The sequence below is a fragment of the Aricia agestis genome, chromosome 13, assembly GCF_905147365.1.
Source record: "Aricia agestis chromosome 13, ilAriAges1.1, whole genome shotgun sequence".
NCBI lineage: Eukaryota > Metazoa > Arthropoda > Insecta > Lepidoptera > Lycaenidae > Aricia > Aricia agestis.
In genome coordinates this window covers 5,758,081-5,775,799 of record NC_056418.1, presented here as the reverse complement: position 1 = coordinate 5,775,799, position 17,719 = coordinate 5,758,081, and the positions used below count along the sequence as shown (strand labels likewise).

At 38.7% G+C, this 17,719-nt stretch overlaps 3 protein-coding genes across 8 annotated transcripts in view; 1 reads left to right on the top strand and 2 right to left on the bottom strand.

Moving 5' to 3' along the window:
- LOC121732985 (rho guanine nucleotide exchange factor 10) overlaps positions 1–2,026 on the top strand; it is a 57,398-nt gene extending 55,372 nt beyond the window's left edge. For all 6 annotated transcript variants that reach the window (XM_042123043.1, XM_042123042.1, XM_042123044.1 and 3 more), the window contains one exon: positions 233–2,026. In XM_042123043.1, coding sequence (XP_041978977.1) covers positions 233–1,855 — 1,623 coding nt within the window. In that variant the 3' untranslated portion in view covers positions 1,856–2,026. The remainder of the gene's footprint in view (positions 1–232) is intronic.
- Positions 2,027–4,856: 2,830 nt separating this feature from the next.
- LOC121732995 (coiled-coil-helix-coiled-coil-helix domain-containing protein 10, mitochondrial-like) lies at positions 4,857–17,719 on the bottom strand. The gene is made up of 4 exons (XM_042123061.1): positions 17,611–17,719; positions 7,265–7,406; positions 6,087–6,303; positions 4,857–4,944 (listed from the first exon to the last, which is right to left on the bottom strand). Exons 1-4 carry the CDS (start codon positions 17,634–17,636, stop codon positions 4,934–4,936), a joined length of 396 nt encoding a protein of 131 aa, XP_041978995.1. The 5' UTR covers positions 17,637–17,719; the 3' UTR covers positions 4,857–4,933.
- LOC121732993 (coiled-coil-helix-coiled-coil-helix domain-containing protein 10, mitochondrial) lies at positions 8,849–10,642 on the bottom strand. Its single transcript, XM_042123060.1, has 3 exons — positions 10,496–10,642; positions 10,281–10,419; positions 8,849–9,325 (listed from the first exon to the last, which is right to left on the bottom strand). The coding sequence occupies exons 1-3, from the start codon at positions 10,540–10,542 to the stop codon at positions 9,083–9,085; spliced, it is 429 nt and encodes a 142-aa protein (XP_041978994.1). The 5' UTR covers positions 10,543–10,642; the 3' UTR covers positions 8,849–9,082.

Below are 17,719 nucleotides of genomic sequence, written 5' to 3'. Positions count from 1 at the left end.
TATTTTTATTACACAAATATTGTGTACCATTGAGGAAATGATTCCTAGACAGTTGACAGACCAAAGTCATTTGGTCGGATCATGTCAATTCAATGTTATAGCTGTGATCGGTCGGATGGGTTTTATTTAACGCGACCAAATTACTTAGGTCCCCCATCTGTATAGGAATCAACTTCTCTGATAATACAATACAATTCTAAGAAAATATTTAATGTTAAATTAACATTTTCAGGTAACGTCAATGGAATACGCCAAAGGACTTCAACAAGTGACGACTCTGAGTGGAGACACCGTATGGCTGGGTACCGAAGACAAGAAAATCATCATCTTCTCCGGAGTGGAACCAGAGAAGCAGGAGAAACTGACTGAAGTGGCCACCGTCGCTTCCGTGACGCAGATAAAGTATCACTGCGATTCCATGTTCGTTGGCCTGTCCAACGGCAGAGTTTCCGTGTACAGGAGAAATCATGACGACTCCTGGGCACTCCAGGAGCCATTAGCCATAGAGTTGGGCGACAAACCAGTGCATTGTATCCTCCCAGTCGACGGAATCATCTACGCAACTTGTACGCGAAGAGTGTTCGCAATAAACGCACTCACAGCTGAAATTATGCGCATCCTAGAACTTAAAGGAGACTGTGACAAAACGGTGAAATACTTAGCTCACTCTGGAGTAGGTTTGTGGACTGCTTTCTCAGATTCGACGTACGTCAGCCTATACCACGCGGAAACGTTCGAACATTTGCAGAATATCGACATAGCTGCTGATGTAGCTAAAACTATTGGTGCTAGAGAGGGGAGCAAGCCGGCGCATGTTTCGGCGTTACTGGCTGGACAAGGGTTACTATGGGTTGGTACTACTGCAGGTGTTACGGTGACTGTACCGCTACCTAAGCTAGAAGGTTTGCCTCTTATCGGTGGACATATAGCGGTTTCATATCACGCTCATGCGGGACCAGTGACTTTCCTACTCTCGCTGACCGCTGAGACGAGAGATATAGATGTAAATACAGTCCGGAGAAATCTATCAAACGCTAGAGCCCTGGCTGAAACCGTACAAGAGTTCAAAGAAGAAAACAAACAAGATTTGGAGAAACAGAAATTGGAACGACGAATTTCAGAGGAACTCAGTCCGTATAGACCTCAGAGAGTACAGTCGGCTGTTGTACGGAGAAAGAAGCCGGGTGATGTAAGACTCAGTAAGACATTACCCAAGTGTGCCAACCTGAATAACTGTGATGTGTATGGTCTATTTGGTGATCTCATGTTCGTTAAAGACTGTGTAGGGGAGACTGACGTTGGCGGCTCGGGTGGGGAGGCCCTAAGGCGAAGTGACCCTGAGCTAGCCGCTATACCCTTCAGAGTTAGTACCCTAGACCGTAGACTACGGATGAGAGCTGGAAGACCTAGGAGTTTAGACCTGTCTAGCTGGTCTGTAGACTCCCGCGCGTCCAGCTTATGCACGTCATCAGGGAGCGAGGAGTCCATGGCTCTACGAGGCGTATCCCGAACTAGCTCGGGTGCGTCTGGTGCTGCCAACTTAGCGCCTATGGCCATTTCCACTCCCGATTCCTCCTCCGGAAAATCCAGTGCTTCTGAACGGTCGATCTCTCGAAGCGATTCCTCGGGTGCTACACCGGAATTGAGGAAACCGAATAAGAGTGCAGCGAGGAGCCTCCGTGGTGCTGATTACATTGTAGGTGAGAGTATGGCCCGGAGGTCCGTGGTGACGGTGGTAGGTGGACGAGGGTACGTGGACTGGAGGCAGACCGCTGACGCTGCAGAGAGACCGGCCCCAGCAGCAGACCCCAACCCCAAAGACGCTCACCTCATCCTATGGGAGATGCGCTTGTGACCAAATAATGTTACGAATGTGATTACCCACGTGAAAATGTTGATATTCGAGCTAACCGTGTACATAATTGTAAATGTTTGTAAATTTTATCCACGTCTATCTTTAGAATATTCGATGTGGTCCGTCGCTTGATGCAATATTTTGTGCCTAATTGACGTGCCGTCGATGAAATTTACACTGAGTGTAAAATTGTGATAAGCTTTAAGTTATTTTTGGATGCTAGGAATTTATGGGCAGCGGGGCCGAATGAGTTTTGTAGTTATATATCTGTACAGGTGCGTTATTTTTGTGATTGTTTATAATATTTGATGTTGGGTACGTGTAAAGTTACTTGTATCGCCGCCTTATGTCATAAAATCAAAGTAATATGTGGCCTTAGAATTTTGTTCCAATTTCGATGGTGCCAATGAAAGGTATTGGAATGAGATTTTTCGATTCTAAATGAACAAATTTAAGCAGTTATACCCAAAAATGGGATAAAAGTCGATTTAAAAACTATTTAAGTTTCTTTCAATTTAATTTACCAAGAGTATTATTGTAAATATGAAATGTTAATTACATAGTTTATTTTTAAATTCTAATTTAAAATCAATAAAATATTAATTTTTGACATAATTCTTTAGCTATTCATGACTGGTGTCTTACTAATTTTTCGGAACAAAAAATGTTATCAAATCTTTTCTTTAAAAATAATCAATTTATATTGTGTAAATTATTAAAAATTCAGTCTCGAATTTTCCTTTAAAACTTAAAATTTTCTTACAGAAAAATTATTAATTTAAAATCATTTTCTGCATATTAACATTAAAAAAATGTCCGTCTCTGAAGTTATGTAGTGTGAGGGTTACTTAGGGGCAGTGTCTATAAAGTTTTTTGACTATAGTTTATTCTTACAACAGTTTTGTTGATAGGTTAAAGTTTTGACGTTAGAAATTGTAGTCAAAAATCTTCAGAGACTTATGCGTTAGTGAACTAATTATTTCCTAAATTATGTTAATAATTAATTTTAATAATATTGTTTAGACAATATTAATGATCAAACCGCCATATTAACATAGAATTATAATTTGTAAATGGTAAATGTAATTTTTTTCTCGGGTGTGATTCTGTAATGCCCTTGTATCTTAGTAAGATTTAGCTGCCAGTTAACAATCTCTCGATTTGAAAAGTCTAAAGACAATTAAAACAGGAAAATAATGATATAAAATTGGAAAATGCAAAATCTTCATATTAGGTCCACTTGCGCCAGTCTAGGCTTTTTCGTGAATTAAAATCTGTCATGTCATCTCTTTCGTTCTTCGTATTTATGAAAGGGAAGGCGTGATATTTTAACAAACGATTAGTAATAACCCAGAGGCGCCGGTGGGTCTTTTGGTGACTTTCCGATCTTTGTCGCAAGTGACCGCGACCGACAAAAATTCAAATAAAACGCCACTTTATAATAATATGGGCTATATGTTTCGTTTTCCACTACGCGATTACAAAGCAGCGGCGGCATGGAACGCTAGAAAATTAAACCTTAAACTTATGTCATAAAGTGGCATTTAATTTATATTTTTGTTAGTCGCGGTCTCTTGCGACAAAGATCGGAAAGTCACCTTTTGACACTTAAGTTTTTGGTCCCTTATCTACAATTAACCAAGAATCAACTTGTAATGATAACCTAGTGGCCTTATTTTAATTGTAAAATATCCAGTGTTATGGCATTCGTTTAAGCTTTATTGTTAGACATTATCGTCGCTTTAAGAATTAGACTGATTTAGCTTAAGCGTTATATTAATTAGTTGTGAACTTGTCACCAGTAATATAAAACACTTGTACCCGTTAATGTTTCCTTTGCGGTTGTATTTTAAACGTAACGACTCTGAGAAGTGCTGAAGTTGCAGCGAAAACCACTTGCAGCTAGCTTCCGTAGCTATGTTACTTCGTACACAGTGCTGAAGTTGCAGCGGGTCCACTTGCAGCTAACTTCTGTCGCGTTTTTAAATTTAAATGTATACGTAGACCACAGATTTTAGATTTTCCTGTTCTGAGACGTAGACAGAACTGAAGCTGCAGTGAAAGCATTTGCAGCTAACTTCTGCAGCGTCGCTACGTTTGAACGTATATACGTACACGCACAAATACGTCACAAATCTATATTTTTGTTAGGTATCTATAATCTTGTCAATTTTATGTCTGTTAATCGTTGTCGGGTCAGTAGTATTCAGTCCAAAGAGAGTAATTTTCACAAAAAACCCAAATAGAAAATATTATAATGTCTTCTGCGCTCATACATGAGTAGTGTGCCAAAAGGGAAATGTACAGTTATATAGAGAAATGTTTGTCACAAAACCGATGCCTCGAATGTTTTGAACCTCGAATCTTCATGTACGATGTACTAAACCCGTGTCGCATGTATGTAGGGTGTAAATAAATAAGTTTATATGTATACACCTGTAAATTGTGTTTTATTTTTATTATTAAGTAGAAAAAGTTAAAGTTTGCCTATTTAGTACTTAAAGCACAGATTTTAGAAACGAGATATTATGTTATGGGAGCGTGGCATGCGTAGCTAATTCCTGTGAAATGGGGGATATATATGTCGCAGTTGAATTGTATAATCCGCCTTATTATATTACGGCTAAATGTTCATAATAACTCGGGCCATACACAACAATGGCGTCAACTGGGCCTGTAGACAAGTGGCAAAGCGCTAACGCTAACGCTAGCGCTACAAAATGTATGCGATTTGACATACGTCATCGCTTCGCTAGCGAATACTAATGTCAAATCCATACATTTTGTAGCGCTAGCGTTAGCGTTAGCGTTTTGCCACTTGTCTACGGGGGCTGGTGAGTAAAAATTACACCGACTCGCTAACAATTAGCGCTTCTTATTTCTCTATAATATTATGTTTGTGTTCTGTGACCAGTGGCTCAAAGTAAATAGTGAATCAAGTGATTTAATCAATTTATTTGTATTTATTTTTGATAATTCAAAAATTAAAATCCATTGTTTATTTGATAATTTTCCTTCTATCCATTCCAATTAGTTGTTCGATGATGGCTATGATTTTATTGAATTCCTGTTCTGAGGTTAAGGCAGTCCTGAAAATTAAAAATTGGCTAACTTATCAATTTTATCGATTGTTGTATGTAAACAAGGTCAAAGAAAGTCTATTTTATTTATTTTATTTTATTGGGAAACTTACAGCATATAATTATAATGGTAATGATACAAATTAAATAACGATATGCCAATAACAAGTTTTCGCTGGTAAGAAATAAATTTAAGCAAAAATTAACATTTCAAACATTAAGTCCTGACGAGACACAAATCACTTACTTAATACATGAATTAAGGTAACCTAAAATCAATTAAAATGTAAATTATTATTTAAGCAAACTACCAAATTTGTAAAATTTTATATTACACAAAATGGTTGAGAGATTAAAAATTGCTAGCTAATGAAGCAAACAGTACTCAATATAATAAATAATTATACATAATTAAACACACAGCAGATGGTACAATCCTTTAATATTTTACTTTTACGATAAAAAATCAATAAAAGTAATTCAATCAGAAATTTTGTTTATTTTACTTAAAGTACGTATCAGTCATAAGCTTTCTAATTTTGTTTTGTTTTAGGGAGTAGGGGAGGTAAGTATAAAAGAATTTTTACGGTAGTATGTATTGTAAGGTGTAATATAAAGGGGCATAAAATGACGAGCGTTTCTACGGGGAATATTAATATTAAATCTATTAAGTAAATCAGGGGAATCTATTTTATTATTTAGAATAAATAGGTCAGGTCAGCTATATGTCTCCTATCTGTCAACAAATAATATAGAAAGATTAGATAATTCTATCACAGCAGGCGCGGTCTGAAGGGGGGGGCGGTCACAGGGGGCATGACCCCCCCCCCCCCCCAAATGTAAGGTGAAATTGAAAAATCTCAAAATCTTCCCTAATAATAAAAGGAAATATTTTCTAGTTATCCCCTAACCGCCACTGCGTCCGACCTAAGCCAGCTGTCAACCCAGCTTTTTTTATATATTTATATATTATAAGGCAGATAAAAAAAAATGTGTAGTGAATAGTGAGTGACCCCCCCCCCCCCCCCCCCAATTTCACCGCGCCTGTATCACAGTATTCTTTTAAGATTTTTTTTGACGGATTTAGAAACGTTTGACGGAATTAGAAAAAAAAAAGTAAGACATTTAATTATGCTATGCCATAAACTTACTATTTCGTCGTTTACATTCTTTCAAAGCTTCGTTGAAGGCCTCGCACTCCTGTAGGTTGTCTCTATTGGTGGCGCAGGAGAGGAACTGGGATATCTCATAGGCACAGGGCCCGGTGGGTTCCGTGCCCAGTTGATAGTCCTGAGGCAGGGACTCCATGACTTGTTCCCGTCGACGGCCGGAGAGCATGCCTGATATAGCCTCGCCTGCGAGGTGGCCCTTTGGGGAAAACGATTTGGTAGTACTTGGTAGCTATAAAATATCTAAAACCAATAGTCTGGATCTAATGAATACCTAATAAGTAAGAATCAATCACATGATGAACTCGAAACATTAGCAAAATACACAAGTTTTAGCTTTGGCCGATAGATGTCGTTATGAATTACATTATAAGGGCTGGTCCACACCGGAATAGCAGAAGCCGGCATGCAGCGGCTGCGGCCGGCAGCGGTTGACAGCGGCGCGGCGCGGCAAGGCCGGCAGAGTCGGGCGGCCGCTGCCATTCCGGTGTAGCACGGCCCTTACTCAAACTTAAACAAGGTGTAACAAAACTTAGTAATAATACTTGTTAAGGGTGTTTATGTGTATAGGTACTTACCGTATTATTTAGGGTGTTTATATGTATATCGTACGGTGAAGGAAAACATCGTGAGGAAACCCGGGCACATAGTTGGTCCCAGACGTATTGACTAGTTCTTTCCTCTGAACTAGGCCGACTATGATGCGAGAATGCCGTATGCGCTTGGGCAACCATACGGACATTTAAAAATCTTGTCCCAGGCACTACAGTATTTGAGGAGTGGTTACTTAGCTCTGAAAAATACTGTATAAATCATCCACAGACCACAACGGATGTAAAGGCCTAGTTTTTTATGTGTATACAGTTCGCTGTGAAAGTAGCAGCGCTGAAAGAGTTACTTTTTTTGTATGAGAAAATTCATGATAGGTACTGAGGTGCTTGCCCATACAATAATTAATGACAATAAATTGCTTTTCCAGCGCTGCTACTTTCACAGTGAACTCTACATAAGGGAGTAGGGACCCATATAAACCCTAAATTATTATCACTAAGTTTTGTTACACCTGTATAATATAAATAATATTATCATATTCATAAGATTCTGAAAGTAATTATTTTAATAAGGGTATAATTACAATAAATCACATAACACGAACATACCGCAGCGCTTCCCACAGCTACGCCGCCAGCCATTGCGGCCGCGTCTTTGAATGTCGAGCGTCGCTGCGGCGCGGACGGCGTTACCACTACGACACGCGGCGGCGTACGCGCCCGCTGCGTTTTGGAACGTGGTCTACTGCGACTGGCGATTAATATTTAAAAAATAAGCTAGGTAATAAGCGACATCTAACAACTACTAATAACTTCATACGTGGGAGAGCCTGGCTCGGGCACGAATGGGCCGGCTCGACCGGAGAAACCTCGGAGGACCTCGTTCTCACAGAAAACCGGCGTGAAACAGCGCTTGCGCTGTTTCGCGCCGAGTGAGTGAGTTTACCGGAGTCCAATTCCCTTCCCTATCCTCCCCTTTTCCCTTCCCTTCCCATCCCTACCCTCCCCTATTCCCTCTTAAAAGGTCGACAACGCACCTGCAGCTCTTCTGATGCTGCGTGTGTCCATGGGCGACGGAAGTTGCTTTCCATTAGGTGACCCGTTTGCTCGTTTGCCCCCTTATTACATAAAAAAATAAAAAAAAATAAAACTAGACAATCAGCGCAGCGTTTAAAGCAGGTCATTCATGCAAATCTGACAGGTTTGCCTGAACTGGTCAACTGATCAACTGGAGCGTGTATGCTAACTGTGCAGGTTTTGCCTCAACTTTGCCTGACAGGCGTAACTGCACAGGCAAACCTGTCAGACCGTTCATCCTTATTCCTTGCGTTTATAACCTGCTTAACCAAATGACTGTTCGTTTTTGTATAATTAGGTTTTCCTTCTATTCGTACTACTAGTGGTGTAGCGAACCTGAAAGGGCCATCAGCACAAGATTTCGTTTGGCTTTGTAGCCCATACCTGCTGATCTAAAGTTCTACGCTTAAAATACTGGCACCGTACATAGAATCGTCAAGGCATCCTAGTGATAATAATAATATTATCTATGGACGCTTCACACCACGTCAATCTGGCCCCGTGCTAAGTACCTGAAGGACTTGTGTTACAGGTACCAGACAACGGAAATATATTTAATACTTTTATACTATACATATATTTAAGATTTTTATTATATCATACACATATTTAATACACATGCAGACCCGGGAACATTGAAAACTTTTTGTTCCGTTGGCGGGATTCGATTCCGCGACCCCCGGCTTCTCGACCTCTGTGGACTGTGACTCAACCAATTGAGCCACAGTCCACAGAGGTCGTCAAAATAAACTAACTAAACGCGACATAACTATTAACTAAATCCCTTCTACATATTCACACAGTAGATATTAGATATACTTAGTCAGTTGCTGCGTCTGTTATCACAATAAATATAACATAGTGTCAGACGAAGACTGCGACTTGCGAGAATAGAATGTTTATTTTTGCGCTGTCTAAATATTTTTATTAAGGGGGAAGGAATACCAGGAACTGTTTACAGTTCACCTTAGGTCAGCTATACTCAACCTGCGGCCCGCCGGAACTTCATCGTTATTTGAAATGTGCATAAGCACAACAGCACAAATATGCTTAAAAGTTTCAACTTTCAAGCAATAATTGAATTGTAAACATATTGTGTAAAAATTAAAACAGAGATTGGTGTTTTTCCATGTTTTTTTATTGATTTACTAAACAAAATAACATCAGGCTATATTACGTCATAATTTAACATAATTAATTAATACTAGATACATCTAAACATTGTACTATGTACAGAAACTGAAATTACGTCAAAATATAATATTCATAAATATTCATGAATTAACTGAAATAAAAAGAAAAATATTTAAACATATAATGGAAAAATTAAATTGGAATATTGGCAACACTTTAGATGCGGTTGGTGACTTTGCATTGGCGGAGGGCTTCGTTGAATCCCTCGCATAGGGAGAGATCATGCTGCTGCTGGGCGCACTCAAGGAACTGCTTGATCTCCCATGCGCACGGGCCAGTGGGGGGCTGGCCCTGCAGCTGGTTGTAGGTGGCCTGGGGTGGGGCCGCCTGCTGCTGTGGTGCCGGCTCGCTGCTGCCACCACTGAACATACCAGTTAAAGCGCTGCCAGCCATGTGACCCTGAAATTGGTGTTGTTATGTTATTTGAAGATCTCTACACTACTTAACTTATACTGGATTGTACTATCAGAGATGTTGATTCCTAGGCAGATGGGGGACCTACATAGTTTGGTCGCGTTACGTCAAACCCAGCCGATAAGTCACAAGTAACATTCAATTGATATAATCCAACCAAATGACTTTGGTCTGTCAACTGTATAGGATCAATTTCCTCAATGGTACATGAAGGCAGAGCCATAGTTGATCGCATCTCGATTTTTTTAGATGCAGGTTACTTTATGACAAAATGTGTATTGTAGACACAAAACCATTATGTTACAAACAACAGAAAATCTACATCTTATGACTTCAAATAAAATAATGATTTGTAACTAGTAGAGATTGCTTATAATATAAGCTTTAACAATATCACGAAATTAGACAAATGACAACTTAAAAAATGTAAATTTCATTTTCTTTCCTTAGTTATTAAAAGATTATATTTTACACTTATTGAAGAAAGGATAACTATATTTTGTTGTTATTAATACTGTTTGTGAAAAATTAAATGATTCTATAAATCAACATGCAAAACACTAATCTTTGCAATAGTGTAAACAACATTTTCACTCTAACTTTACTTATTAGCTAAATACCGTGTAAAATATTGTATTTTAAGGCTCTTTAGTCTTCTTTGAGTGAACAATGTATCATTATTTGTGAACAAATATCTTTAAACCTCAATAACTTATGCCTCCTTCCTGTATAATAGAACTATCAAACTTTATATTTTAAGTGAATGTCAATTATACAGCATGTGGTTCTTTTGTACTCGTGCCAAATTCTCATTTGGAATTTCTTTCACTTTCCGGAAAAGTCGAAATAGTTGCGCAATAGAAATATGTTTTCATCTTTTCATCGAGAACGCAATAAACAATTGAAAAAACCACTCAAGTTACGTAACAAATTCACTTACAACTGCCGATCCTACGGCTACTCCACCAGCGGTAGCGGCCATCTGACCGAACAGGGAAGGCTGCTGGGGCTGAGCGCCCATGGGGGCAGGCGTCGAGGGTGGAGCATGGGCCGGGACATTGCTCGGTGGTGGTGCAGCACTAGAAACAAATATCGAAATTATAACCTGTGCAAACTATCTATAAAATATTAAAATTATCATTTATATCCACTTACCGTCGTGGTGCTGGTGGTGGGCTCGCTGAACGACCTCGTCGAGGCATTTTCAGAACTTATAACACGTTAAAAAAACTCTTTTCACGATTTAACACGCTGCGAGTCAAAGATTTACTGAACGTGATGCAAAATGCAAATGACACTTCTGAAATGACAATTAACAAATGTCAATGTCAAACTGTCACAACAGATTTTTCTAGAAAAGTTGCTGCGCAAGTTTAGAATGATCTGCCAAATCGATAATAACAATCGATTTAGTTTTGATCTTATATCTTAGCTTTTCGATTAAAATAAAAACTGATAACTTGTATAAAAATTAATTTAATTACCATTCAAAACTATTAACTTTAACCAAACGAAACTGAATCAAAATCGAAACTCCATTTAAATCGAATCGAAACCGAAAACGTAACCGAAACCACAGAATATACCGAAACCGAAAACCCAATCCTTATCTGTTATCATTTCCGTATTTCGTAACAGATGTCCACACTGTGTACTTTCATCTTCAATTTTCGTCATCAATATTCATATTGGCGCATTCAATAATTGAATGCGTCAAGGAACGCAACGCCAATATGAGGAATTTTCATTTATATTTTTTAATTTTAATTTTAACAATCTTAACTAGATGGCGTAAGGATAGACACTTCTAGATTTTCTATTGGTTCCTCACCGATCTGAAATTATCTGCAGGTTGGCATTACTGACTACATATGGGTTATGTTTCCAAAAAATATCAGTGTACTGTCAAGTGTGACATAAATCAAAATATCTTAAACCTAAGCGATCATTTGGCCTAAGCGATTAGGCCAGTACACTGGTAATAGTTTAGGAACACGCTGACATAATAAAAACTTGTCTAACTGAAACTTGACAACCGAAAGAGTTTTGGCGGGCATGTCACTTTCAAACTTTTCTACTTTTTATTGTTGGTGTGGTTTTTATTATTTTTTTCCAAATTGTGGTTTTTGGGTTTTTGATATTCATTATTGGTAAAATATTAGCCATTAAATATCTTGCACAAGTGCAGGTAAGATGTTGTCAAAACCAAAGTGTATAATTCCTGTGACATTTGGTGTGAATATCGGTAAATAGGGCTATTTCTTCCGTGAATTTTAGCTAAAACATCTTCATAATAACTTTATTATCCTATTCATTGGAATATTATTGCGTCTTTTTCAAGTTGAAATGTATCAAGTTTTACATTCTTTTGCCCAGTTTTGAAGCAATTATTGATGGTATTCCCTGGTATTACCGATAGTTGTCTACCCATACGCCATCTAGTTACTAAAATGGAAACTGTTTGACAATCAAATTAAAAATAAAGGAAAATCCCTCATTGTCATTTTTGAAGTTTTGGATACGTTCAGAGGGCATGCTTCGCGGGCATGCCTCACGTTCACTGTTGACTGCGCCATAACGCATGCCTTTGACGAACAGAAAAAGGCACAGTGTGGACAAAGCTATTTGGATTTAAAGGTCTACCAGAATCTGATGGCATTTTTGACAGAAGATTTTCAAAAAATATCCTTGATCATTGGATAAATTTTTATACTTATTTGCATGTTTCACACACAAAATAAGCCGCTAAAGGAATAAAAAATAATCGGCCAAGTGCAAGTCAGACTCGCGTACCAAGGGTTCCGTACCAATTATAGACCAAAATTAGGCCCTTACTTTTTTTTTATTACTAAAATTAAATATTAAAGTACAGTGCGTCAAAAAAGTAAAGAAATTAAAAAGTGGCAACATCGTAGTGTCATCCCTTTCAAATCAATCTAAGAAAAAAAGGATGACACTACGATGTTGCCACTATATACACATATAAATATAATTTAGTTATATACACATATAAATATAGTTATATACACATATAACTAAGGACTTTAAAAAAGATTCAAGTACCTACCTGTTGCCATTTTTGATATAGAGCAAAAAAGGCCAAAAAAATCACGTTCGTTGTATGGGAGGGGCTCCCATACAACGAACGTGAATTTTTAAATATTAATTTTATTATGCTTTTAGTACTCGTATTTATTGTTATAGTGGCAATAGATATACATAATCTGTGAAAATTTCAACTCTCTAGCTATTACCATTCTTGAGTTAGAGCCTGGAGACAGACGGACAGACATCGAAGTCACAGTAATAGGGTCCCGTTTTTACCCTTTGGGTACGGAACCCTAAAAAGGATGAAAATGTTTTATTCCTACCCCGGCATTGCTTGTTGAGTCAATAGGCGGGTCCACACCAAGCGAGCCGCCGCCGCGGCCGAGGCCCGCCGCGCGCGGCAAGCGAGCAGCCGCGGCCGAGGCATGCTCGCCGAGAGCGAGGCGGACGGGCGTACACAGCAAGGTTGCCTCGCTCGAACAGCCCGAGCCGCTCAGTTGAGCACAAAGACACGATGGTACCAAAACATGTGACGTCCACACTGCGCGCGGCAAACGACTGAGGCGCCTTTGAGCATTTCAAAAAACCGACACCGCTCGGCTCGGACGCGCGCGCTCGCCCGAGCGTGAGCATGCGCCCACCTCGGGCGAACAACGTCCACACCAAGCGAGCGTACGGCGCGGGCGCATGCCACGCAAGGCTGGCCGCGGCCGAGGCGGCTCGCTTGGTGTGGACCCGCCTAATTTATTTTCTAATTTTTTGCCATCAGATTCTGATTTCTGGTAGACCTATAATAATAGTAATATTAATAAAAATAGTTACCAATAATTAACATGTCACCATATTCTGAGGGGGTACTAATAAAATATAGTCGATCTCTAATGTTGCTTTATTCGCTTTTAGAATATTTGTTGTAGTAAAAGAATATACCCATACTACGTGACCCATTCAGGGGGATTCAGGGTCTTCAAAATACTACGCTCGGTCACAAGAGGGGGGGAGGGGTCTAGGGGGGGAGTTTTGTCACGTACAGCTTGACAAGGCTTTTTAATATGAACGTGGGTGACATTGATGGAAGCGCTGTTGGTAAAGGAGTACTGTCAAACACATGTCAAAAATTACGTTTTTGTATGATAGAAGAGTTTAGTTCATAGAGTATACATTATAGCAAGCTATAGAGTGCTTCTAACAAGGTATGAACTGTAAGCACGAGTGTGAACATATTTTCCTATAAGCGTCAAACGATGGCGCATGGAACATCACTAGACTTGCGTTATACGTTTGACAAGTATCTATAGAACTTCTGCTTACGATCGGCACAACGGGGAACGAGCGATGCGCGCGCTCTATAGCTTGCTAATGTATACTCTAAGGTTTAGTTCCTTTTCTCGCCACGTAAGCCACGTTCATAAAAGCCTTGTCAAACTGTTGTCAATTTTACCGAAAGAAACGTCATATGATTTTTTTTTCTCGCCTTTTATTATGGTTATAGTGCCTATTTTTTAAATGGCCAACAGCCATTTAAAAAAAGGCACTGTTGTCACTTGTTTTGTCACTTGTCAGGCATTTTGAAGTTTGGTGAAGCTGCCAAGCATAGATTAAGTATTATTGTATAGATGTAGTCTTAGCCCAGGGCTTCAAATACCGTTATTTTTTCATAACGTTATTGCTTCAAGGGCATAGATAACGGTATGAAAATTTACCCGATACTAGAAATAACGGTAAAAATTGGAATTAATACCGGTAAATGTTATAACGGTAAATAGGATTTATAACGGTAAATATATGTCCTTTGATAACGTTATCTTTTGTAAAATAAGTACTTAATATTTTAATCAGTCAATTCAGTATGCAGTATGCATAAAATTAAACTAGACGTGTCTGGTGACCAGTAGGTATATATTATAGGAAAAATGACGTCTAATGAGAATTACATGGTCAGTACTCAGTAGTTCAGTGCTCAGTATCTTTGTTCAAATATTACTAATTTATGGTTTGTATAGTAAATTATTGTATTGTCAGCACGTGCGCCGTGCACTGGCTGCCGGACGGACTCTGTTGTTTTGCAGACGACGGGGCGAGGTGGTACACAAAGCACACGACGAGTGGAGGCAGTCAGTTCAGGACGTTCGTTCTAGTGGAGATAGAGAGAATAGAGCTAGCTGCCGCCTCGCGCCGCCGCGCCGTCTGCGTTACTGCATGTAAACTGGTTTGTGTGATCCACGGACATGCCGCGCCGCCAGAGCCCGCCGGGGACCTGCGGAGCGGTCTTTTTGCCCTTGGTGTGCGTTGGTAATACATATTGTAGGATTCTCTTTGTGCTATCGTTCACGGCGAAATTGACCGGTCCGCCCAGCCCCGTCGTGTGCAAAGCGCCTCTGATCCGACGGGCTACGCTCCTTAAAATATTCTCCGTGTTATAATACCCACATATTTTGTAAATGCTATCATATAATTTTGTGCTTCCTTTTTTAAATGTGTTGATATTTTTAACTACAGTCTACAAAATATATATGTATTAAACTTAGAATTCTAGTAATAAATACTAAGACATACAAATAATTATCCATATTTTTGCCAATCCCCCGCATTCGCAACAATTAAAACAAATAAATAAATACGGACATAGGTACCTTGCATAATTTTCTGCATTCATTGACTAAACAAATTGCAGCACCATCTTGACTTGTTAAGTCAAAGTTTTTTTTTTAATGAAAATAAGGGGGCGAACGAGCAAACGGGTCACCTGATGGAAAGCAACTTCCGTCACCCATGGACACTCGCAGCATCAGAAGAGCTGCAGATGCGTTGCCGGCCTTTTAATAGGGAATAGGGTAATGGGGAGGGTAGGGAAGAGAAGTGAAGGGAATAGGGGAGGGGATTATGCCTCCAGTAAACTCACTCACTCGGCGAAACACAGCGCAAGCGCTGTTCCACGCCGGTTTTCTGTAAGAACGTGGTATTTCTCCGGTGGAGCCGGCCCATTCGTGCCGAAGCATGGCTCTCCCACGTATATAAAAACTGGTGCTCGGAAGTCGGAAGTTGGGCTGCGAGTGAGATTTGGTGCACGACGCATACCGCATACCTGATACCAGAAAATATCGTTATATTTACCGGTATTTTCATAACGATATTTTTTGGTTATGTTACTAGATATCTATAAAAAAATACCGTTATCTGGCTACCATTATGAAAATACCGGTACGTAACGATATTTTTTCGGGTATTCGATAACGTTATGAAGCCCTGTCTTAGCCCGTCATCGCGTGGCCATTTTGTGCTTATTTTCATACAAGTAGTGTGCGTTTATTTTCTTGAATATTTCCATTTGCTGATTATTTCGAAGCACATTATGAATTATGATACAGGAAAGAAAGTCAATTAGTTCATGATATCGATTAACTATAGTTCAAGTGATGAGAATCCGTAAACACACGTAAAAAGCTATGCAATTTTTATAGCCAAATTATTAATTGATGTGACATTTTTAGCACTAATGCCTTATATAGCACGAATAAGGGATTAATAAACTTATAAATTATCTTTTTAGCTTACAAAAATACCGATTGAAAAGCCCAAAAAAGTTATTCGAAACTTACGTATTTAATGTTAAATACTAATAAACACGTGTTTGAGGCATTCTTTGACTATTCTTATGGTTTATTATTTAGCGGAACCACAAAACTCAACAATATCTAGCATTAAATGTTCACTAAAAACCTTATTAACACTTTTATTACATGAAATATGCCGACCGACTCCTTTGTTATGTGTAGTAAGTAAGTACATTACACGCTTTTGACGCTTATACACCGATATAAGGCTCTCTCCAGTCTATAGTACCTCAATGCTGCCAAGCCTTGGTGATCATTTACTAGAGTTCGACAAGGCTGTTTATGAACGTGGCGAGAAAAGGAACTAACGCTTCTATCATACAAAAACGTCGTTTCTGACAGTTCTCCTTTATCAGCAGCGCACATTGACTGACATTGACACATTCAATTAAAGCCTTGTCGAACTGTATTTGGTGTTCGATTACAATTTGAACTACAGTCACAATAGACATAACTACCTGTCTACTCTGCTACAGTCGTGACTAAAATAGCTAGTATGTACCATCGTGGAAAATGATCCCTAGGTAGTTGAAAGACCATCGCAACGTCATGTAGTCGGATCATGTTAATTGTGATCTGTCGGTTGGGACGCGACCAAATTACTTAGGTCTGCCATCTGCCTAGAAATTAATTTCTCTGATTGTTCTATTGTAATTTTAGACTATTATAATTAAACTAGATGTTCCGCGCGGCTTCGCCCTCGTAATTTAGGAATTTCACGGAATCGTACATTTTCCGCAAAAAATAGCCTATGTCCCTTCACGTGGTCTATTCTTCATGTTTGCCAAATAACATAAAAATTGCACCAGTAGCTCTTAAGATAATAAGAAATTTCATATAGTTTCCCCCGTTTTTCAACATTTTTCTCTATTTCTTCGCTCCTATTAGTCTTAGCATGATAAAATATAGCCTATAGCCTTCCTCGATAAATAATCTATCTAACACTGAAAGAATTTTTCAAATCGGACCAGTAGTTCCTGAGATTAAACACGTACACATCCTAAAGTATTATTACTTAGTTTTGTTACACCTTGTATAGTATATCTTAAATATTGGTGTCAAGACGTATTTCTTTTTGGCAAACTATTGGGTATCAAAGTATTTTTGTGATCGTTATTTTTATTCCCATATTTAAGTAGTAATAATTATTATACTTAAATATTGGTGCGAGTGCGAGAATGCCGTATGCGCTTGGGCAATCTTGTCCCAGGCACTACAGTATTTGTCATTTGAGGAGTGGTTACTTCGCTCTGAAAAATAGTTTATAAATCATCCATAACGGATGTAAAGGCCTAGTTTTAGTGTCAAGTATTTCTTTTTGGGTATCAAAGTATTTTTGGTGATCGTTATTTTTATTCCCATATTTAATTAAGTAGTAATAATTATTATAAACATTCTAAGAGTTTTTTGTAATAAATAACTTAATAAACACAAATATGAGTCAAGCATATACTACGCCATACGCGTGGTCACCAGGCGAAGTCAAAAAAACTTAAAAAGTAGGTTACGTAGTATGGGTAATTGGGTATGCTCCCTAATAGTATTATTATGCAACGTATTGACAACGAATACGAAACAAACATTAATATAATAAATAAAATAATTTACCTGCGAGCTGAACTGCGACTAGACATAATTTTAAGGTCCGAATTTCAAAACGTTTTTGGCTTAAAAGTTGATGTTTTTTTCTACGGAGTTTAAAAATTGTTACCGTATC